The 24,643-nt window shown below is 42.6% G+C and overlaps 3 protein-coding genes across 3 annotated transcripts in view; all 3 read right to left on the bottom strand.

The window, feature by feature from the left end:
• Positions 1-504: 504 nt before the first annotated feature.
• LOC141019753 (uncharacterized) lies at positions 505-6,194 on the bottom strand. Its single transcript, XM_073494752.1, has 2 exons — positions 3,778-6,194; positions 505-1,501 (listed from the first exon to the last, which is right to left on the bottom strand). The coding sequence occupies exons 1-2, from the start codon at positions 5,779-5,781 to the stop codon at positions 950-952; spliced, it is 2,556 nt and encodes an 851-aa protein (XP_073350853.1). The 5' UTR covers positions 5,782-6,194; the 3' UTR covers positions 505-949.
• LOC141019243 (protein FAM83G-like) lies at positions 5,952-13,807 on the bottom strand. The gene is made up of 5 exons (XM_073494098.1): positions 13,110-13,807; positions 11,270-11,437; positions 7,253-7,377; positions 6,120-6,910; positions 5,952-6,031 (listed from the first exon to the last, which is right to left on the bottom strand). Exons 1-5 carry the CDS (start codon positions 13,560-13,562, stop codon positions 5,952-5,954), a joined length of 1,617 nt encoding a protein of 538 aa, XP_073350199.1. The 5' UTR covers positions 13,563-13,807.
• A 5,115-nt stretch (positions 13,808-18,922) lies between these two features.
• Positions 18,923-24,643, bottom strand: part of grapa (GRB2 related adaptor protein a) — a 30,513-nt gene continuing 24,792 nt past the window's right edge. Inside the window, exon 5 of the mRNA XM_073494595.1 lies at positions 18,923-20,106. Within this exon, the coding sequence (XP_073350696.1) occupies positions 19,921-20,106 (186 nt within the window). The 3' untranslated portion in view covers positions 18,923-19,920. The remainder of the gene's footprint in view (positions 20,107-24,643) is intronic.

Here is a 24,643-nt window from a genome sequence, read left to right as displayed (position 1 = left end):
ATTCTCCTGAATTCGCATTTACATGGCAGCAACAAGAGATGTCATATTATTGTAAGTAAACAAGATGCCCCACATATGAAAGGGCAAAAAAGGGAAAACAAACTTAAGTGAAAGTGGTTTACAAAAATAAATTTAAAGGGAAGTGGCAGCTTTAAGAATTTAGCAATAGGTCAAAAACTTGACCCTAGGACTCAACTTTAGGGTTCATATATTATTTACATCGTTATCCACAAGGTTGGGAGGGTTACAAACAAAAAAGTATTCTGATACAGTAACTAATTACCTGTTAAAAATGTAGTTAGTAAGTAATGTAAAGTGATTTCTTTGATTACAATTGGATTTCCTCAATACCAAAAAGTAAAAAGCAAATTAAGACTAGAGAAATGAAAAATCCCTAAGATTACTTTTATTTAATCTTAATAATCGTGTGCCTTCTTACAGAACACACACACGTATTCGGTTTCACTCAAGACCTGATTACGTCTTTTTTCTGTAACTTCGCAGGAATCCAAATCTTCATGAGAAAATCAACAAGAAAACCGTTCCAAACCATGCACTACACCATGTAATAATTTAAAAGCAGCAGCTATTGTTCGACTCCAGATGTCCAGACCATCGGTAGCATCCGAGGTCGTGACCTCCTGAAGAATGAAAGCAGGCAGCAGGGTTTTTAAACATGAAAAGACCTCGACATTCAGCGATATGAAGAAGACTCGTGTCCGGGGATGAGAAGCCAAGAGAAAAAGGAGAACACTTATCCAGTCACACTCTGTATGGTCCAGTTATGAGCATCATTACATGCTCTCAGGTTAAAAACTGCCATGTGGAAATCTACTTAAACCATGTCCTCTGTTTAGATATCCACCAAAACTGTCTGTAAGGTGTTGAAAAGGTGGTCCAGAACCAAGTCTTTGCTGTGAAAACTGGTATTTTATTTCAACTTGCCAGACTAGCTTGTGCTCTTACGTGACTGCACCGCAGAGCTGGTGCTGCCTCGCTGTGCTGGCAGCTTGCTCACCTTGTCCTTCAGGCCCTTTAGGCTGTACAGCCTGCTAAAAGTGAAGCCAAACGGAGCCTTTCCCTCTTCCGGGGAGTGCTCCACCTGTGGTGAGACCGTTTGGTTCTGGGAGGAGTGAGGATTAAGCAGTGCCTGGGAGTGTGAGTGGAGAAACGAGGCCTGTGGTCTTGGGTAAGAGTGTCGATTCGGAGACTTTCCAGCTCTCTGCCTGCTCGGCGTTGGTAGAGACTGCCGAGTGAGGAGGCTCTGCTGGCTGTGGGAGACCTCGGCCTGCTTCCGCCAAGCACCGACAGCACCCGCTACCGCTGGAGGAGTTGGCCTGGACGGGCTCTCTGCCTGGTTTGGCTGACGGCCTACCCAGGGACGAGGCCCCAGCCCTGGGTTGCTTGAGAGGGATCGAGCGGGTCTGGATGGTCGGGAAGGGGAGGACCCTGTGCTACCTGGCTGCTGCCCTCGTGAAGGTCTGGGAGGAGTATGCAAACGCTAGGGAATGAGACGAGAATGGACATTGTATAATGAAGTATTGATACAATTGACTACACATTGTTTATTTAAAACGGCAGACACCAAAGTCTCATATTATATTCTATTAGTGTGCCGGCAACTTATCTACAATGCAGTGAAACATTTTCACACTCACAGACGCAGAGCCAAGCGGCATAAAAGCTTTGTTGCAAATGGAAAAGAGAGGTTTTTGGATGTGAATTGGATGGATCCACTTTATTGTCACTCTTGTTAATATTACATGACAGAACTGAGTTAAAACATGCCAACAACACCTCACAGGCTTCAACAGACCATACTTAGATGAAAAGTGTAGACTCAGGTCAAAGGTGAGCGAATTAAACCGTGCCGATAAAAGTGAAACTATCAATCATTTACCGATTCATTAATATTTCAGCCGGGGTGAACGCACGCAGTGCTTCATTAAAAGTGTGTCACTTTAATTCACATTCAGTCTCCTTGTTCAATAATGAAGTGTCGTGTGTTTCAACTTAGTGACGCTCCGCTGGTGCATACTCAACAGAAGTAGACACACACACACACAAGAAGACAGACAGACAGAGCTTTAAGTTACATTTACAAAGGCATATTCAACACAAACACACTAACTTTGTTAAATATTTGACAAAATATTCAAGCAGCCAGCTTTGGAGCTGAATGAGAACCAACAGATCTGAGCTAATGAGTGTAACACCTCACTGAGACTTCATGACTTTAACACCTGAAGTTTTGCACCACATCATTCATTTATTCTTTTTTATTACCAACCTACTACTGATATTGCTTTGGCTTAATGAAATACTAATGATAAAATTCTGTTTAAATTTCATACAACATGAGTCAGACTAACTTTCATAGGTAATTTTATTGAACAGTAATCAGAAGGAAGGGCCATTAAAGCACAAGTTTGATAGTTTTTGAAATACCCTCATTCAAAATCCTCCAGAGTGTTAGATGAGAAGACGATACCACTCATGTAGATGGCTAATTTAGATCAGCCCAAAGGCTGGAACCATGGGAGAACAGCCAGCTCTGTCCAAAGGTAACAAAATCTGCCGACAAGAACCTCCTGAATTCACTAATTAACATGTTATGTGTTTGTTTAATCTGTACAGAACTGAAGTAAAAATCGACGTTTTACAAAAGGTATGTTCTGGATTATTTCTTTGTCAGAGTAATTACTTCCACCAAATTAGTTTCCACCTGCCTGGCATCTGGTCTTGACCAAGACATATCTGTCTGCCTCATAGACCCAGACGAGCTCATATTCAGTGTACAGACCCACAGACCGAGACTGAGTGGTGTTGGAGCCATTTTAATGACCAGGATGGCGCTGTGGGAACCAAGGTAGTCTATGGTTTATGGTTTTTGTGCGTGAGACGGTTGGTGTATTTATTTTGAGAGATGTTCTTTTTTGGTGTAATGTGAAAATAAATGGATTGACATATCAGACTATAGTTTTTGGCAACTTGTTTTTTGATGACAACAGACGATACAAAGAGCCAGGAAGCACGCCGTCTACACCGGAGCCATGTGCACATTACTGACCAAACAAAACGATTGGTATCAGTGTCGTTATCCAATGTCGCAGCCCACAAATGTTGAAATGCTGCACTCTTGCATGCTAGCTGGCTGTCGTTAGCTAGTTAGCTCAGTTAGCCATGCAGCTAGCGTTCCAGACTGGGAACTCTGAGCACTGGCTAACATACTGACTTAAATATCTCTGCAACACAATGCATAGATGTCATAGCAGCAGAACTATCATTCACACTCTATTTAGAAATGTAATTCATTTTTAAATTTACAACTGGATTTCTTACATTTTGCACCAGAAAGCTTGAACCCATCATTTTTCAAACAACTTTCGTTTGGTGACATCGTTTGGTATGTTGGACTGTGGTTAACCACTGAATGGAGAAGCATTCTCTGCTACTCAGGAGTGTTTAAACCTTTTTTCAAAACTTCATTTCATAATACAATTTCACTGCCAACCAGATAAAACGTCTTCACAGATGTTACGCGCTAATTTTTTCTGTTGTTTCAATTTGCAGTATGTGATGTGTCGTACGAATGGGATGCCTCATTTTGTTAAGAGCCTGTTGCTTCGACTCCTCTCTCCTTGTGTTTCTCCTTTGCCTCCTCCGCTCGCATCTCATGTAGGAGGGACAAAGATATGAGGGGAGGAGGCGAAGAATGGAGGCAGAGATGTAGAAACTGACAAATGTGCAGAGGGGCTGCTGCCTCACGGCTCATACCTTCTGTCCCTCGGTCTCTCTGCTTGACTTTGGTGAGCCTTTCCTCGCCACGCCGCTTGGTCCTAACGCCGCCCTGTCCACTGCCTTCTCTTTGTCTGGCATCTTTCCCTCTGAGGAATTCCTCTTCGGTGTGAGGTCACCTGCAGACAATCGCTTACGCTCTGCTCCCTCATTGCTTGATTGTCCTTGATTCACTTGGTTTGGCACCTTCTTTCTCTTGAGGACTTGGGGTTCTGCCTCCTTGTTTTTTTCCACTGTCTCTGTCAAGTGTTTGCCTTGTTTAAAATGGTCTGCTGGTCTCTTAGCCTCATCTCTGCCTCTCCTCTGTGTCTCCTGGGAATCTCCTTCTGTCCTCCTCTCTGCCATGCTCCCCTTTGCATCTACTTCTCTCCCATTTTCTTCATTTGTCGTTCCCTCCTTCCTCATTTTCACTCTCTCCTCAAGTAAAGAAGACATAGAGGAGACACTAGCAGGCCCAGACAAACTCTGTGATTCACTGCTAGAGCTATTTCTGTTTGTAGATTCTAATGTAGCAACATGAGTGTTATGATTTATGCATACGGGACTAGTAGCAACGGTTGTAGCACTAGGAGAATTTGTGTGCGTGAGGCTAACATGATCCTCTGTCGCACTGTGGTTGCGGGAAGCCGCTCGGTCAACAACAGGCTCTTGGAGGGGAGAGCAGCTACATTCATAATACTCGTCGGAGGCCACGGAGAGAGCAGAGTCCGGTCTTGGTGTGACATACCCATCGGGCGTGGGCGTTCGAAAGTCTGGAGTGAATGAGCGTGGATCAGGCGTGTGCGTTCGTGAGTCTGGGGTGGGCATGCTTGGAAGAAATCCGTCTGGAGTCGTTGTGCGTGCGAGAGCTGCGAGCAACGACGATTCTCGCTCAGGCGTCTGCGAACGCAAGTCCGGCATGTGCATGTCAGAGTGATATAAGCGCAGGGATTTTTCAGGCGTTTGTGTGCTTCCCCGTGATTTGGTAATGAGTTCTTGAGAGGGGCTGTGTGGGTTATGCTTCGCAGTATTTGGCAAACTTGGATTACCTTGCTCGACATGACGTGTGTCTGCAGGAGATGTTTGTGTGCGATCACCAGCACTGCCTTTGGATAATTGTGGATTGCGCGCTTTTAAAGAATCCAAAATGTCTAAAACACCTTTATTCTCCGGAGTCAGTCCACAATATGACATTGTCTGAAGTTCAGGTGCACTTGTACGCAATGTTTTGCGTTGTGTCACAGTCTTACTGGTTTCATTCGGCACTTCGGCAAACTCGCAGCCTCGTAGGGCTCTTTTTGTGTCCTTGGCCCCAGCCTGTGCTGCCTCCTCACAGTCTTTCTGTGGGGTTAATTTGCAGTCTATTGATGTCAAAGTCTCGGGCTCAACATCTTTTGGAATTATTTCTCGAATATTCACACTGTCTGCCTTTGGCACACCACTAATCAAAACGTCTGACTGGGTTTCTAGGTTGGTTCCAGCGAGGGACTGCATTCCTGCTCTGTCATCATGTAGTCCGACTGCTTTGTTATTCTTTGTATCTTGTGCAGTCCCACCCTGTTTGTGCTGTCGAGCGTCTATAATATTTCCTGCATTCTCTGCATCCTTTTGTGCTCCTGTTTTGCTTCCACTGTCCTTCTGCAGTTCTGGGACAGTGTCAGGCCCTTTTTTCTTCTCTACAGCGGGCTCATTGCAGACCGCTTGCGGCCCTGTGCCGGTCTCAAGTGCCCTGATGACACTCAATTCCGGCAGCTTCTGGCCACTGCTAATGCTGCTGTCTATGATAAGCAGCTGGATGGTACGAGGTTTAGGGACGGGAGGAGTTGGAGAGGAAGAAGGGAGGGGAGCGGTGAGAGTTGGAGAGGTAGGAGGAGGGCTGATGGAGGACGAGGGGGTACCTGCACTGGTAGTCATGCTTGTGGTGATGGAGACGGGGTTATTTACAGAAAGGGAGGTGGAAGTGACAGACTGAGAGATGATGGCAGAGGTAGAGGAGGGGGACATGGTGGGAGTCTGGACGTTAGGGGTTATTTCAGCAGAGTTTTGTGGCTGTGTGTGTGAATCTGTATGTGTCTTTGTCTGTGTGTTTTCTACTGTGTTTGAGTCATGCAGGTTTGAGGTTGGAGTGGTACGTGTCCTGTACACGACAGCGCGAGTTTGTTTTATCTTTGCGTTCAATCCAGGGAGGGAGTCGGGCTCAGGATCGTTCGTGGTTTGTGAAGGCGTTCCTGTGATAGGAGGTGATGCTTCGCTGCTGAATTTGGGAGGAGTGTGTGCATTGAGGTGAGGTGTGGTGTTGTGACACGCATCTTGATCGGTGGGTGTGTTTGAATGCAGTTTACCCTCATTGTTAAGAGTCTTAGCAGTGTCCCACTTTGGTCCAGATGTAGGTGAGTTCTTCTCAGATGCCTCTGCTTCAGTTTGTGCTCTGAGTTGTGTTGGCTGAGCCTTGGTTTTATCCTGTGCTAGTTGGACTTTATTCTTCTCCCCTGGCTTGGTAATAAGCTGTCTGGGCATGGCCACCTCTGGAAGGGTTTCCTCAGGCTTGCTGAATGGACTGCTAAACTTGATCGCTTGGCTGGTTCCAAACATCTCAGATCTCTGTAGATGGACCTGATTTGGTTTGTTGGCATCCCGGATGTTAATGAACCCAATCACATCCTTGGATGGATCAGGCTCTGGCCAGGTGGGCAGATATGATATCAAGCTTGCCTTCTCTAGATCAATGAGTCCAGGATGGATCGGAGGCTCCTGTATGGCTTCTTTACTAACCCTCCTCCTTCTTCGCCTCCCTGTCTTGTTATCAGAGATATCTGGACTCCTGGAGTTGTCTGGACTTAGGGTCTTTTTGGGGCTGTTGTCGCCAGCAGACGAGGTCGGGCTGGGGTTTCCTAAAGCCAGGGCATATTTGGGGTTGTACAGCTTCCTTGCGACAGCAGCAGAAGGAGGGGCCACTGCGGCTGGTTGAGGGAGGGGCTCCGGTTCAGGTTCAGGCTCCTTGGCGACCTGCCGGAGGTCAACCGAGCTGGAGGTCCCGTAGAGGGTGCGAAAGAGCTTGTCGAAAGCATCCACTGCCTGGCCTGTAACCACGGTGATGAGATTTTTGTCCAGCCGTGATGACATCCAAGTGAAACTACAGAACACACAGTGAACACAAATTCAGGCTACTTTAGAGAACAGCGAGGCACTACAAAACAAAAACAACTTCAAGGAAAATGTGAGCGAAGTAAACACAGCTCATCTGAAGTAGAGACCTAAGTAAATGCATCAGGAACTGAACTGTTCACGTGTTTATGTCTCTCGTACATCAGATACATTTACAACCTGTTTGTCTAGTACGGTGCATTCTTTATTCATATCTCTCCATGCCACACTGATGGGTGGAGCACATGCAGATAATCTGATTCTTTAAAGTCATTATCTCTTTCTCACACTCTCGCTGACAAACACACGCACACGCATGAAGTGCACTGACCTGTAAGTCCCAGAAACAGCTTTGTCTCCATCGATGAACATGAATCTGTGTCCCATTCGCCCTTTAACCTTAGTGGAGAACCGGGTGTGGAACACTGAACCTTCTGTACAGCGGACACGGAGGTGCTGTAACAAACAAAGAGTAGAGATGTTATACCTTCTCCACATTCAGATTTTACTTTGTAATCTGTGAATAGAAGTCTAAAAACAAGTCTAAACAAATACCTCAAGTGCTTGTTAGACATTAGAGTACTTTTTTAATAAAAACCCTGTGGCCATACAAACATAATGGGAGCAGTGATGTTCCATTTAAAGCCTTTAAACTCAATTTTTTCAAAGTGCTGAGCACTTCCAGTGTAAGTACTTTGATTAAATCTTGCGTAACCCGCGTCATGTTAATGATAACCGATTGTGGTTTTATCTCTGTCTTGTCTTTACTTGATCTGAGTACACCATGGATCACACCATTCTCATCATTATCATTATCATTATCTTGCCTTCTCGTCTCTTGCCTCATGTCTGTCTGCGTGTAAATGAAAAAGACACTTCTTTATCAGATTAAAGTCTGGTGTCCCACAGGGGTCGGCTCTCTTTCCACTTTAGATGGTTCCTGCATTTGAATCCAAATAAAACCTGTTTTTCTTTGTTTTCTTGTCCTTTGGTCCAGCCAGTCAAGAGTGCTTTTACGAAATGTTTTAAAAGCATTGATGGCAACACAATCTCATAGTAATACAGTTTAAGGTGCAATATGTAAGTTTTAGTTTAAAACATTCAAAAATTAACAAAAATTATTAACAGAATGTGAAGAAATATTAGTTCTGATGTTAAAAGATGTCTATGTATTGTGTTGAGGAGGTGTCTACTGAAGTTAGCATGCCAACTAGCTAGCCCCTGTCCGTCAATTCTTACATACAGCACCTTTCAACACACAGTATGTAATTTATGCTGCTAGGTGCCTCTCAATCAAAATGAAACAGAAGACGTTTTCGGTGTGTTAGGTGCTGTTGTGTCAAGCTAATGCACAGTAATCAGGCTTTTGTTTTGGCAATTTGTCCACATCAATACACTCTGACAGGCCTACAGATGTGACTGTATAGCTGTGCAGCATCATAGTCAATGAGTGACGGTGTTTAGATATAACCAGCATTCATGATCATAAATGGGCAGTGCAGTATATGATGCTGTAGTCATAAAACACTCTTCAAACAACATTTCAGATAAGAGGTTACACCTTAAAGGTACTTTGAGCACTTTCTGTATGAAGTCTTTGTCAGTGCCACCTTGACACGACGCTGTGCTTACCTTTATCGGTATTTAATGAATCTTGAAAATACCTGAACTGCATTATATGTGTCTTATTAAAAAGATGCCTCTATTGAATTTTTTAATATCATGGTTGTTGTTCTCATTTGGAGAGTTGAAAAGATGCAACTTCATGAGCTACATCTGTCAGAGCGGCCAGGTCCTGAACTGTGAAAGCAGCCAAACAAAACTGCATAACCAGTTGTCATGATGCAGCTGATTATTCCTGGCATGGCTTGTCTCACAGCAGAAAGTCCTGTTTTCCCTCCTTCTGTTGGTTCCACCCTTCACTTTCTCTGTCCAACGGTACATTCCTTTCGCTAACTGATTAGATAAAATCATCAAAATGATTTATTTGTGAGTAGTCAGCTCTAAACTGTGGATGATGAGTAGCTGAGCTGTCCTAGGAAGAATTTTAAGCGACAATACCACCAAAAAAACACTCAGGGTGAAGGGTCGCTGCTATAGAGCTGTGAATTTTGCAGAAACACCCTCAGACAACTGAAGAGTAAGAACAACCTGGCACCTCATGCTCCTCCTCCCATCGTGTCTATCCACTCCTCCCTCCTCCATCTTGTCACTTACAAGTTACAGTAGAAACTCAAGCTGTTCTCAAGCTGTCCCACCTGTCGTCTAGACTTTCTGCCATCATCTCATTCAGCCGCCCGACAGACTCGTCACAGATTTTGCGTCAGCTGCTCATTACTGTTCCTGGTCATAACTGTCACTTGTACAGCTGTAGTCACATTTTCTTGGAGCCAGATTTTTAGCCAGAGAATTATATTAAACGTGGACAGGACCATTAAGATGTTTACGCAGCTTTCTTGGGCAGAATCATCAATGTGTGATGCGAAAAAAGTCCATTTTGGTTCAAAATAATGTAATGTAATCCTGCTACATGAGTGGTATACATGTGCTGCTGTTGGTTGATAACTTAATGCGAACTAAAGTCCTGCTCAAAAATTCCTGTTATAACAGATCCACACTGACATTAAATGGAAAACACTTGGGAAAAGCTTAAAGGAAAGCAATGAAACAAGTTCTGCAATCAAATATTTGACTTATTTAAATGCAGACAGCTTGAATTTGAGGTCTGCACTATGTGTTCGGAGTTTGGGCTGAAAAACACGACGGAAACTTCCCTACGAATCGAAGTGAAAACAACAAAATGCCAGATATTTTTCAAAATATCAGGCAGTCTCCTCTGTGATCTATCATGTGTAACTGCCATATGTTTATGGCAATAAGGCACAAACTGCCACATGAGACATTTTCTGTTGTTTTGCTGATGATCCATATACAGACGATATTGGACGTCTGTCATATTCCTCCCAGACAACTGGCAGAGGTTTGGGGTGCGTCTGTTATATGAATGTGCACGTGCCTGATCTTGTATATCTGTATGATCTGTGTTTGTGTGCCAGTAAGTCTGTTCACACACCTATGCATTTGTGTGCACACCCCATGTGGAAATATCTTGTGCTCAGGGTGAAATTGCAACATGGCCAAGTGCAATATCCAAATCAAAGAAGCTGCAACTTTTTGGTAAAGGTAAAACATGTGACCAATCAGTAGTGTAATGAAGAATCGTAGTGCAGCAAAGATGCCCTGGCCCAAAATCTTCTTCTCTAGATGTAAGAAAATATGTTTTGTATTATGTTGTGCAGCCCTATTTTCTATTAATATCTCTTAAGGTCTCCTACATGCGTTGCCTGCATCATCAATGTCTCACTTCTGCCTGCCAAATACTGATCTAAACCATTGAATACCTCAACAGTGAACATCGCTTTAAACATAATTAGTTGAGTACATTGGAGGCATTTGTGGGAATGATCCAACACTCCTTCTGTTGTATGTATGTTTTCTAAATGATCTCTACCTGAACAACATGCAAGGCTGACTTCCACCCACCAAATACTGTACTGCTAACCATTAAAAGGGCATTAACTTACTGTTCACCTGAGTTATTTGTGTTGGCTGAGTTCACTCAGAACAATCACGGTTTAGTGGCTTGGCAGCCTAACTGAAGGATTTATGTCTCAAGAAAACAATACACGTTCCCTGTAACTAACTTTTACCTGTTCAAACATGACCAAAAGATAGAAATTTCCATGGTAACCAGTATGGTATAAAAGACTGGAGGTAGATAAAACAAGATAAAAGATTCCTCTATGGTGCAGTGCCAGCTGGACGGTTTAGCTGCTTGTGTGCGTGACAGAGAGAGATGGCATGTGCTTTCACTTTTCCATGTATAACAGTTGCTCGTCTTTCTTTCAAAACATGTTTTGCATTTATTGTGTTCTAACAGGAACTTACAGATTATTTAAAATCTCATTGTGAGGTGAGAATTTCTGCTTTTCTGAACATCTGGAAATTCCCCCTTACTATCTAAAGGTCAAAGATTCACTCTCCATCAGTAAAACATTTACTCTCTATGAAGTAATTACAACATTTTATCCGTACACAATTGATAATGAACTTTCACTTTCTGTCAGCTTATTATTCTTGTTATCATGAACAATCATTACCTTGGAGAAGCCTACAAACAGCAATTAAAGGCCAGAGTGCTGTGGAATTATGCCCACCAGAGGATGAACGTTCATGTTTTCACCCATCAGCTTACAAATATCACTTGCAAAAGAAACCTGGCCTTGCTTTTTGATGCTAAACATCAGACCTGTACACAAAATCACCAGGTGGGGTGACACTGGCTCACCTTGAGGTGTCCGGCGTGCATGTCGGCCCTCCGACACATGGACAGGAAATGAGGTAGTGTTATGTGTTCCAGCAGGATGTAGACAGAAACCTTCCTCTTGAAACCAGCATCGAGCAAATCTCTAAAGATATCGACATCGGTGAAGACATCCATCACCACTCCTATAACCTGGAGACAGACACACAAAATCTAAAACTCCTGCACAAACGGTCACAGGCATTGTCCACGCATGCAAATTACACACATGCATACAGTGACAGTTGAAGACGCTACCTGCAAACATTACACAGTGACTTTTCTGCCAAAACAAATAATATTCAGGTTGTTCTGCTGGTTTATATGGAAGCCCATTTCAGCCAGTTAAAGGAAAACAATGAGATGAAAACTACGCCTGATGAAAGAAAATATTCACATGATAAGCCAAGAAAGGACAATATTATAAGACAAAGAGTCATAATTATTGGATAGAAAAGTCAAAATTATGATGTAAAAACAGCAATTAACACACAAAATATTTATCTCATAATTTTGCCTTTTTATCTCATAATTACAACTAACCATAGAAATATATCTTATTTATATATTTTTTTCTTTAACTGGCAGAAATGGGCTTCCATAGATTTGAGTAAAACATGATCACACAAGATTTCCAGTGCAAAAAAATACTCTGAAGTTCAGGGGAGCTATCCATTTTCTTCCAGCTCTCCAGTTAAATGACACATATTTATCTTTTTCTGTCACACAACACTGAGAACTGCTCCACGAGCAGACAGAAGCACTCTGAAACACATTCAGCACATACACATGCAAATATCTAACATAGCACACATGCTTCCACATTTACAGCCGGCACAGTGTTGTGTAGCACTCTTGTCTGCACTGATAAAGCTGCTTAATCAATTTGCACTTTAGTTTCGATTGTCTCTTTTGGTTAGCAGTCTGTACTCTGACCTCATACTGACTGAGAGCCATGGCTGCTCATGGTGATATTGTGTCTGTGTTACAGTGGATCTTTTGAATGAGTACAGCAGGAAGGAGAACGAAGGAGTTCATGAATCCTCAAATTTAGGCCATTAGGCTAATTATGAAGCCTGAAAGAGTTCTGAGTTAAACAGACAAACATTTTCATAGCAAGTACAGGCTATTTAATTGGAGATAACTTTTATGGCTTTACAGGTTTTATGACTTTTATCTCATAATTTTGACTTTTAGACTCAGAATTTGACTTTTTTTTCCCTGAAGTTCCGACTTTCTATCCCATAATGACATTTTATCTCATAATAATGACTTTTATCTCAAATCTATGAATTTTAACTCATAATTTTGACTTTAAACTCATAATTTTGACTTTTAGACTCAGAATTTTTACTTTTATCTCATAATTTTGACTTTTAACTCATAATTTTGACTTTTAGACTCATCATTTTAACTTTTTATCTCGTAATTTTGACTTTTATCTCATAATTTTGACTTTAAACTCATAATTTTGACTTTTATCTCATAATTTTGACTTTTAACTCATAATTTTGACTTTTAGACTCAGAATTTTTAATTTTTTTCTCAAAGTTTCGACTTTCTATCCCATAATGACATTTTATCTCATAGTTTTTGAAGTTGTATCTCATAATAATGACTTTAATCTCAAATCTATGACTTTTAACTCATAATTTTAACTTTTTATCTCATAATTCTGACTTTCATCACACAATTTTGACTTTTTTTTTATCTCATAATAATGACTTTTATCTCTTATAAGCCTGAACATAAACCCTACTTTCACACCTAGCTACGTGTATGCTACACTTCGCTAATTTAGTCCAGCAGTGGTGGTCCAACATACCTTCTGCGCCTGCGCGATCATCTTCCTGACCACCTCCTTGATGTGCGCCTGGCCATCCAGCGGTGGCTGCGAGTAGATGGTGGCGCGCGTCACCCCGCGGTAACCCTCGCTGTCCGGCCAGCCCAGGTCCATCTGCGGGATGGACACGTCCGACAGCTCGGGCCAGTAGTGCAGTGACAGCGGGGGCTCGTCCTCCTCCGCGTCCTCCGGGAAGAGCTCCGAGCCCGGGTCATAGGGCTCCACCTCGCCGGCGAAAGTCTCCAGCTCCGGGTCCGAGAGGAAGCCCCGCGTGCCGCGAGCCTCCAGGAACTTGAAGAACGCCTCGCGACCATCCTTGAGGAGAGCCTCCAGCGCGAGCCGCTGGTCCTCACAGTACAGGAAGTCCGGCTTGGACTCGTTCGTCCGCGGGTTCACGTGGTTAGCGTCGAGGCACTGTATCTGGGACAGAGCCATGGCTCCTGATACTCAACAAGAAACAACTTCAGGAGAGGACAGAGGACAGCTCCTCACTTCAGAAAGCTGCTTTGAATTCCTCCTGTCTGCTTCAAACAGCTGAGCACTGCACACTTGTTGCACATTACTTCATGTAATTCCCTACTTCGGTCAGCATCGTAAGTCCTCTGAGCCGCCATGGCGCACTAACACTCAGCCATTGTCAGCCCCGGTCCCCAGTGAAGGACCTCACCGGCCGGAGAGAGGGCGAGACTGACTGACTGACTGACTGACTGACTGAGTGACTGACTGACTGAGTGACTGACTGACTGACTGACTGACTGAGTGACTGACTGACTGACTGACTGACTGACTGAGTGACTGACTGACTGAGTGAGTGAGTGAGTGACTGGCTGACATCCCGCTGACGGCACCGCCCGACAGGTGTGACCCTGACAGCCAAACACCCACCCACACACACACACAAACATGCACACCTCAGTCACGTGACATGTAGAGCTCTCCAGCTGTGTGTGTGTGAGAGACAAGGAGATGTGTTTGACTGGAGAAATGAGGCGATCACTGAGACCAACCCTCTAAATCGTTAGCGTGCCAGCTCCCATTACTGAAAACCATCAGCCGAGTGCGTTTCACCTGTTCTGTCATGTTTCCTTGATGCTAATCATTTTGACCTTTTATGTCATAATAATGACTTTGATCTCAAATATATGACTTTTAACTCATAATTTTGACTTTTAACTCATGATTTTAACTTTTTATCTCATAATTTTAACTTTTTATCTCATATTTTTCACTTTTTATCTTATAATGATGACTTTTATCTTAAATCTTTTACTTTTAACTCATCATTTTAACTTTTTATCTCATTATAATGACTTCTATCTCAGGTGTGACCCTGACAGCCAAAACACCCACCCACACACAGAAACATGCACACCTCGGTCACAGCCTGTAGGGCTTTCCAGCTGTGTGTGTGTGTGTGTGTGTGTGTGTGTGTGTGTGTGTGTGTGTGTGTGTGTGTGTGTGTGTGTGTGTGTGTGTGAGACAAGCAGATGTGTTTGACTTTGACTGGAGAAATGAGGCGATAAACCCCCCTAAATCATTTAAATGCCAGCTCTTTCAGCCCAGACTGAAAACCAAGTCTGTTTGACCTGTTCCATCATGTTTCCTTGATGCTCCTGTCAAAACGGGAGAGTGCAGAACTGTGTTTTGAAAAGCTCCAAATGAAGCACATAATTACTTTATAGAAAGGCAAAAACAAGACGGAGAGATCAGGATGGGATTTATGTGATCTGACAAAAAAAAAAACTGGAGGGAACAGACTGTTTGTTTAAAGGAGCACTATGTAGTTTTTAGAGAATTTTGATATTTACAATATTAATGAGGTAATAATACAAACTCAGAAATATTTATTTTTCCCATAACTGAATAAACAAGCTGTTCTCAGAGGAAAATAAGGTCCCCAGAACACTGTCTGAAGCTAGAAAGGTGGCAGGGTCCGCCACAAAGTGAAACAGCATGAATCTGTGTTGTCTTTTAAGGTCAGTTTGTTTATTCAGTCATGAAAACAATAATTAAAATGTCTTCCTGCACATTTTTAAAAAAAAAAAAAACCCAAGCTACGTGTTTCACCCACCATCACAGGTAACCTTTTAACTCTTTCGCATTAGTTTGACGTGAGGACACCGAAAAAACACTCACTGTGTCTCAGTTTAGGAGAGCTTCAACTAAATTCCAGTGCTTGATAGCAAGAAGAAGATAATAGCGGTATAATTTACGCAGTGCTTCACAATAAAAGACAGCGAAACAAGTCTTCACAAGGACTGCAACCAAATCAAAGACAAAGCCTCGAGGTTAAAAAACATAGTTTAATAACCCCATCTGAACTTGAAAGTGCTTGATTTGTGATCAGCAGATTACAGTCACATGATGCGGCCAGCTGTGATCTTTGCAGTTGTGTGTGATGTAATTACATGTCATTACCCTGTAAGACAGCGGGAGACAAAGAGGTGACATGGCTGTTACTCTGCAGCAGGGAGGTATTAGAGCGTGCTGCTCACTGTGAGGTGTTCATCAGTCAATATGCCTACATGGACATTAATTATTCACTCCCTGTCGTTATCCAGATGTCTCAGGCTGACAGGGATAAAGAAAATCCAAAAGGGAAACATTTACCTTTTTTAAATGTTTCAACTCGACATCACTGTGATGGCCAATCACATTAGCCGACGATCAGGCAGACTTGGTCCAGAGTTTTGTTGTTTAAGCCGATTACAATAAATGTATAAAATGACACCATGAATATAAAGGAAGTTTCTGGTGTTTTATTATAAGGTCTGATAGAAATGACTGATATGAATGATAGATTCTGTCCCATAGACTTAAAAAAAAAAACACACATGCGCAAACATTCAGAGGTCCGTTGCTTTGTGCCTGAAACAACATGTCAGGAGGAGACAGATTGTCAAACTTGTTGCGCATGGACGAAGCTTCTCTGGAAGACTTGATACTGTCCCAGTTGTGCGTCGCCAGGATAAAATGTAGGCAGTTTGTGCGGGTTATTACCATAATGACATTTCTACAAAATGTGTCCTATAACACTCACATTACATGTTTGTGGCCTGACTGTCATATCTGGAGGTGGAGGTGACGGTGGGTTTGTTATAGACGAGAACGCTGCCAAGCCAGTGACCACAGTTCAAGACTGCGTTCCGATGTTTGTAAATTTTAAGTGACTGGTTGTTTTTGACAAGGGTCCATGTTGTGACACCACAGGATATTTTTTCAAGGAGACCTCGGGGCATCTGTAGCCGTGTTCGTGGTGAACAAAGCAGGTATTTTAAGCCAAAACGTGATGTTTTTCTAACCCTAACCAAGTGGTTTTTGTGCCTAAACCTAACCAGACCATAAGCACAGCGTTGTCACAACATGAAATAAAGAATTTAACATAAAGTTAAACAACGTAAAAAAAAATGTTGAGTCTTAACATATCCATGTTTTTGTCCTACCACCTGAACACCCTGCACCAATCTCCACAAAACTTGGTCTGAGTGAGGCGAAAGTGACACAGCATCGGCACTGCAGGGGTCCTGGCACCTTTTCCAGCGGCCTCTCTGCCACTGCTGATCACATGGGTGAATCACTCCCTGGCGTCTCTCTGACTCATCGACTGTCGGCGTCATTTTTTGATTTGTTGACTCAATGATTGCCAGTTTATCCGATAATCTTTCCTGCTAATTTACAGGGCGTTCGACTGATTCGCAGGAAGATTGTGGTTATGTCTCCCATCACTGCGAGGGCCCAAACAGCCAGAGGCAGTCAGTCAGTCAGTCAAACTGGTTTAACTGTGTAGTTGTGTTTGCTCCTAACGCCTATAAACACCACTGATGTCACAGCTCACATAACTTTTCCCTGTAACATGCTCTTTGACTGTCACTCTCATTCAGTCAGTTGCCTCCTTGACCTATTTCCATCTTTCATCAGTATTGTGCTTCTTCATCTCCCATTTTTTACATGTCTTTATTCTCTATCTCGTCTCGTTTAGCTCATGTCTCATAACTCCGGTTCAGTTTAATCCTGTTTCGTCTCGATCTCACTTTATTTCTCTCATCTGTCACTTTTCACTGAGCGTTTTTTTTTTTCCCTTCTTCGTGACAGCGTGTCTGCGACGTTTAGCATTCTTCTGTCGTCTCACTTCTAGAGTGTGACACAGATACGTCACCATAAATGCGCTGGTCTGTGTCAGCTCTTTATCTGCGGCACTTCAAAGTGACTCGGCACTTTTCAAAAAAGGAAGAGTGGAAGAAAACAGCAGTGCTATTTCTGGTACACCTTTAGCATCCTGTCTTCTTCTCCTCCCGCCGCCGGTGGAGTATTGACTGAACTGTCATTGGCGAGGCAGAGGTGACTCTTGTCGGGAGGAATGAAAGAAGTGGTTTGTTAAAAAAAATAAGAGGAGACAAAAGAGAGAGGAGAACAGAAGAGATTCATTCGAGGTGTGTTAGAGGATGTGACTCTGCTTCCTGCTTCATTTTCAAGCGCCGCATCCTGGTGAGAGAGGCCGCGCCGCATTCCTCACATAGCACCAGTCAACTGCTGTATATTTTATATGTGTGTGTGTGTGAGTATGTGTGTGTGAAATGCCGTTCAGTCGAGCACTCACAAACACACTTGGACCTAATGCCTCTTGTTGACAGCAACAATAACATGGCAGTGAAATCACTCCTGGCAGGTGCACGAGTTGAGACGAGACATACTAATTACAATATTATTACCCTATTAATATTCATTACACACGGTATTAAAAGCACTTCGCTGAACGTTGGGCATGATTGTGAGTTATTTACATCGTTGATTAAACGTTTATTATCACTATTACATCATTTTTTTAATCATTTAGTCCATGAAATGTGAGAAAAGTGCTTGAACCGTGTGCAGACATTAAACTTCCGTCCTTCCAGTAGTCGCTCCATTAACTTCTACGGCTGACTCACAGGTCAGAGTTCACCTTTGTTCAGCTATGACCGGGCAGATGTGCTCGGTCAGCCTATAAAAGCAATCATGCACTGTGTTTGGAAATGGAGAGGTTATTATTCTGGTCTGTTTTGTCACTGTAGCTACCACATTATCACAGTAGTAGACTACAAACTGTGGCGTCGCTCTCACAAACTGTTCACTGATCAGTGTTATCACCTGCTTCAGTGATGTGACTTCACGTCCTTTTTGGGGACAGAGTGCGGGCGATTTCAGACTATGGCTAAAGTGGCAGATAAAAGTGTCAAATATCAAGGCGAGTGTCATGAAATTGCGATTAACATGGCTATTTATGTGTGAAAATGTATTTTAGAAATGCATGAAGTGAATTTTTTTCAGTCGATACCGATAACCGATAATCACATGCCCGATAAATGGTTGATAATATAAATTTCCAATGTATTAATACTGTGCATTCCTATATTCTGGGACATGAAATGAAAGCAAAAAAAAAAAAAAGCTGAAAAACGTGTCACAAAGTGCAACTTTATGTAAGAGATGAAGTTGCAGTATTGTTTCAAGTCATTGTTCTATGTGGATAGTTGGTCTGGAGCCAGGCTCACACAAAACAAAAAAATGAAACCCACAAAAATTTTGGGGCACACCCAAACAGCTTCAACAAAAGAAACAGTGACCATAATTTAAATCTGTTGAAATCTGAAGAACATCCTCACTCCATTTCTAGTTTCTAACTCATGTATTTGAAGCCCTCTTTCACGAAGTGTGTTTTGTGCACCGTATTATATTTGAACGGACGTATTCACATAATAGAAATAAATGTTTAATGTCCAGGCTTCGAGTTCAAAGAGGTAAATGTTTCACTTTATTTAAATGATTTGTCGTTACAGGTTAAGGAAGACCGGTCCAACTTCTTACTATTAATCACATAAAATGTGCTTTTCTTAAATTATCTTCTGCAACAGAAACAAAACCTTTTTACAATGTTTAATCTTACTTGTAATATATGTTTTTTTTAAGATTACACATGAATAAGAATAAATACATACAAACAAACAAATGATCCATAAGTTGTATTACATTTTAAGCTGTGTATTTTCAAAACAAAGCGTCGTCCGTGCAGCGTTCATCTCACTGGTCACTGTAACGCAGCGACCTCCTTTCACACATGCACACACACCAAACTCACACACTCATGCATTCACTTTAGCACACACACACACACACACACACAAAATACATGGACACAAAGTTTGCAGGTTTACACGTATTCACACCCACGTTTCACAAGCAAACCCCTCCACACACTCGCACACACACACCAGCCTGGTGAGAGAGGAATCTGCTGCGTCAGTATCCAAAGAGTGTCTGGCCCAAATATTCACAACACAATGACTCTCTGTGTCCCTCTGCTCAGCTCACCGGAAACTCCTCGTGGGAACGGCGGGAAGGAGAAAAGCCTCCGCAGCCTCCCATGGGCCACACACTCAGGTCAGTGTGAGTGTGTTTGTGTTGCCTTTATTTAGCCTTCACCTGTGCTGGTAAGCTGCAATAAATGATTATGCTCGGGAGTATGTGTGTGTTTGACTGTGTGCAAATCTGTACGTGAGTTCTCCACAGTGTCGAGGTCCATATCTTCGTTTATGCTTTACATGTTTAAAGAGAGGTGGAGTTGTGGGTTCAGGTGGAAGCGGTTGGCGAGCCTGTTGCAGCTGCTTGGACAAAAACTTGTGATCACAGGGAGAAGGGAGGAGTCAGTAACGTAACGAGCAGCTCGTCGGTCGTCTGCTCCAAACATTGTGCAGAGCAGGGGTGCAGTGTGAGGGGCAGGGGTCAAGGTGGATGTAGGTTCGAGTGACGCGCCAAGTCATTGGCATTGGTAAATGGGCTGGACGTACTCCGGGGGGAAGAAGCCCACGTGTCCATGGCAACGGCCCCTCCAGCGCAGCGAATCGGAGCAGTCGAGGAGTTCGATGACGTCGCCGCGCAGGAAGCGTAGCTGGGAGGGGTGGTGCGGGGTGAAGTCGAAGAGAGCGTGGGCGTGATGAGGACGCTGTGGGAGAGAGAGAGAGAAGAGAACGTTAATGAAGAATTGGCTTTACAACTTTTGATCATTTTATAGGCTTTAATAAAAGATCTGTGTGGTAATTAGTGTCAACTTAAAGGAATAGTTAAGTCATTTTGGGGAAGCTTATTTAGGCTACTTTCTTGCCAAGACTTACGTAGATGAGAAGATTGTTTCCGACCGCATGTCTGTGCACTAAATATGCAGCTACAACTAGCAACCGGTCAGCCAAGCTTATCATAAGGACTGAAAACAGGGGGAAACAGCTAGCTTGGCATATTTTGTTAGCTTTGGACAGAGTCAAGCTAGCTGTTTCCAATCTTTGCGTCAGGCTAAGCTAATCAGCTGCTTGCTTTAGCTTTATATTTACTGGAAAGGCATGACAGTGGGTGGCTGACGAAACAAAAAACAAAGTGTCGAACTATACCTTTAATTTACTTATTTAGTTATTTATTATTCTCTTATTCCTATACGTTGGTTTGTAAAATTCTTATCAGCTCAACAACAAAAACAGTACAGTAGGTGAAGTTTTAAAGTGTTTCTTTGAAGCATTGCTTGTTGCTTATATAGTAGTATTGAAACAGAGCAAAACAAACACCTCATGGAAGAATAATAATTTCCAGATGTACAGTACGCTCCAAAAAGCAGTCCTTGTGTTCGGGTTAAAGGACCAGCTAACATTGTGTCCATTTAATAAACAATGTAGTCTTCATTCCTTTAAAGTACGCATATATTTTATTCATCTTTTTCATTTAACATTTATTTAACCAGACCACAGTCCGTCAGTCCTTTCATGTTAAATATTAATATGATGAGAAGAGTCTGACCAAGACGGCAGCACACAGACAGAAGAGGAAAACGGACATTAAAGTAGATATTGCATGACGATTGATAATATTTGATCGATCAGTTATAAACGCCACTGCTGTTACCTGTCGTCAGCCTCACTGAGGACTCAGGACTCGTTCAGAGGTTATTCACTCTCTACATCAAATGTTCGGTTACTGCCTGCAGCTGGTTAGCTTAGCATAGTACAAAGACTGGAAACAGGGAGAACCAGCTCACCAGGTAGCAAAAACTGCCTACCTCATAATGTTGACTAACTAAAATGTTAAAACCGAGTGTCTCAGATAGAGGGGGAATACAGTGCTGCAGCGCTGGACACTATGAGAAAACTGAAGTTTTTTTCTTTATTATATAAGAGCCTGTAGACCTTCTCTAGCAGTAACCCATAATAAGTGTAGGGGCCTGAAAATGAGCATAACACACCTCCTTTAACAAAAATGTGTGCCGGATTGTTTAAAAGCAAAGCTGGCTGTCTCACCTTGTTTCCAGTCTTTCCGTTAAGCTAAGCTGCCGGCTGTATATACATCATTTACATGTACTAACATGGCAGCATCAATCTTCTGTACCCTTTGGCAAGAAAGCGGTTAGTTATAGAGTTTTTTTTCAAAAGTAAAAACTATATATTTCTTTAGAGTGTGCAGCTTCAGGGACATTTGATTTAATCTCAAAATCTGTGAAGACAGACATGTCTTCACAGCATGTGACACACTGACACACAGAAAGGCAGTGACAGGTAGACTGATTTAGCGACGTAAGATGTTGGCAGAGAAATCTGACAGACAGCCACGCAGATAAATAAGTCAGCAGGTTCTCATTTGGGCTGCATATGACATTTTTATAGCTAGTTGGCATTTTGACATGCTGTCGAACAAACGCCCTCTGAGACATGATGACTTTCTTTATTTCGTTATTGTGCGTTTGTCTGCGTACTTTAGTTTCGATAGTCTTAATAAGGGATCCTGTAGATTATCGCTGCACTTTGTGTTTCAGATATGAAACATTAAATCAGGGCAGAACAGATTTAAACAGTATAAATGACAAAACTGTAATTTGTGGAGGCCTATAGACGAACAGAGAAACAAAGTAAGACACTGATACAGATACTGGTAGGCCCTCGATGTGTGTGAGGTTGAGATTTGAGTGCACGCGTATGCACACACACACCTGCTAAAAACAGCGCTCTGTAAATCTGTGATGTTTGACGGGAACGTGCGTCGAGGTGTTGTGCTTTCTCTGTCTCTCTGTTTTTCTTTGAGTTCACAAAAGGAGTGTTTTTCCTCCCCCCTGATAGCCGGCCTCCTCTGATCTCTGTTGACTCGCGAAGTAAAAGCAGTTTAAGAGCAGCAGAATAAAAGCGGCTATTTTAAGGAGAGCGTCTTGAACTTAACTAACCTCTCCGAGCTGTCAGTTGCACTCCCACAGAGAAAAGTGGATGTGATATGAACTGGGAGGGAGCTGAGAGACTGAAAGGAATACCAATATTGTACTTTTCTTTCTTTTTTTCCATCAGTATCAGTGTTGCAGTTCGGGCCTTTATTGCCGTTGACTGTTTTGTCTTGGACCAAGCCCTAATGCTGTATAAAGGCAACCAGGCAGAAGCGCACACAAACACACACTAACTAGACAACAGGATCAGGATCAAGAGACACAAACACATTTATCAATCCCACAAATCTATAAAATCCTCCAAGACTTATCTGTTATTCTTTCGCTGATCTCGTCTAGACCTCAATGTGTGTGTGTGCAAGTCTCTATTTGCTCGGTGAGTTTGCATGTGCAGTCCTGCACCTTTTGTATATATTGTGCAGTGGTGGACTCAGGTTGTTTTACAGGGGCAGGGGCAAAAACAAATGGGGGCACCAGCTGTATGTGTGTGTGTGTGGGGGGGGGGGGGCACCAGCGCTCAGAAAGTCAGGATGTATTATAATGCACTGGAAGGGCACCTTATCAAGTTTTTTCTGCTGTCTTTGTCACATTCTATCTACCACAGGTTCATCCAAGAGCAAGAACAAACACACAGAAATGACACAGATATATTGTCCATCCATATCGTCTCTGCTCGGCCGCCTTGTGATCATCATCCTGCCTCTTCAGTGCCTGAGCCGACCCAAAGCAAGCGCTGACAGTGGAACAAATTACTCTGGACTACAGCTTTATACTAGATTTGTCTCTGCGCACACTCGGCGCATTTAAGCGAAAAAGAAAAAAAAAAGCCTCTGTTTCCACTCGATAATGACGCGGTGTCGAAAAGAAGGCAAACTTTTGCATGAGGAGGCTTTTGTTTGAGGAGAGAGCTCCTAGACACGAGGACATTGTGGATAAGTTGGGGAAGAGAAGTGAAAAAAAAATATATAATTATTTCCTATCCTGCTATGGCGAGATAAGAAGCGGTCGAGGGCCATGTAATGAGCTGATGCGGAATTAGTTTGGAAACCACACAATAGAAAGTACAACACGAAAAAAGCACTGCAATGTGATACTCAGATTAAGCCCGACCCCGACGGATTTAACTTTACGTCTGTGAAACTGACCCATATAGTCAAAAAGTAAGTAAGTAAGTAAGTAACTGTGATCATGTGGGGTGTCAGAGACAGAGAGGAATTAAAAAGTAGCAAAAACAGCGACGAGATCAGCTTAATTTCATCAAACGTTTACAGTACGGGGGTTGAATTCAACAGGATTTCTTTTTATAATCTAAAGTATCTCTAGTATTTTCCTTGTGTTTTCGTGCTTTTAGTGTCGCAGCCTCACACTTCTGTGAAAGGGGAAGATGAAATGCTGAAGAAGCGGGTATGGTATTAATATTTTAGATGCACATAGAGCATACACAACACGGTTACAAAGACAGAGAGGGGAGATGTGGGATAACTCAACGGGAATTTAGGTGTCATGTACGAGGCGAGAAAAGGTTTACTGCATCTCGCAATTAAGTTGTCTTGTTATCTCTCTGATGTCATTGTTTCTGTAAGGGAAACCTTAGCGGAGTGAGGACTGTGTTGTGGGCTTTGCAGACGTGTACTCAGTGAGAGAAATTCAGTGGGCGTTGGAGCTTTGTTGATGCCGAAGGCCAAGATGAAGCCCCCAGATAGGAAGACCAGCTGACCCTCGGTTTAAAAAAAATAAAAAATGACAGTAAAAAAACAGATCCGAGCTAAATGTAACGTTCCTAATGTGGATCTACCTACAGCGTAGTGACGAGGGCTGACTTGAACTGTGTATGACCGCGATGTGCTAAATGTCTTCGAAGCCATAGTGAAGAAAAGGCAAGATGGGGATTTTTGATTTTGCTCCCTTTGCTCTGCTGCCAGACTAAAAGATAAAGATAAAAACTGGCTGTACAAACACCTTCAGGAGAAACTAAATACAGATTAAGTAAAAAAAATATAAATTTAAATGATAGTCTAACTATTTTGGAATGATTAAAAACTGAGATGAGTCCAAAATTATAAAAGATTTAGAGTTACAAACCAAACATAATAAAATATAACTTCGTAGTGCAATTTATCATTTTTCCTAATTGCTTCCTTGTTGCCAAATCCTCGTCTATTTGTACTGTTAAAATAGACAATACTAAATGTACAAATTACCCCTTGAGACTCTCATTAAAACAGTTGCAGAGTAAACAACGCTACAGAAATAAAAGCATGACTAAGCCGCTGTGATCCAACCTGGAATGACA

The sequence above is a fragment of the Pagrus major genome, chromosome 23 (genome assembly GCF_040436345.1).
Source record: "Pagrus major chromosome 23, Pma_NU_1.0".
Lineage (NCBI taxonomy): Eukaryota > Metazoa > Chordata > Actinopteri > Spariformes > Sparidae > Pagrus > Pagrus major.
The sequence above is the reverse complement of the archived record's forward strand: the minus strand, read 5'-3'. Positions and strand labels throughout refer to the sequence as shown.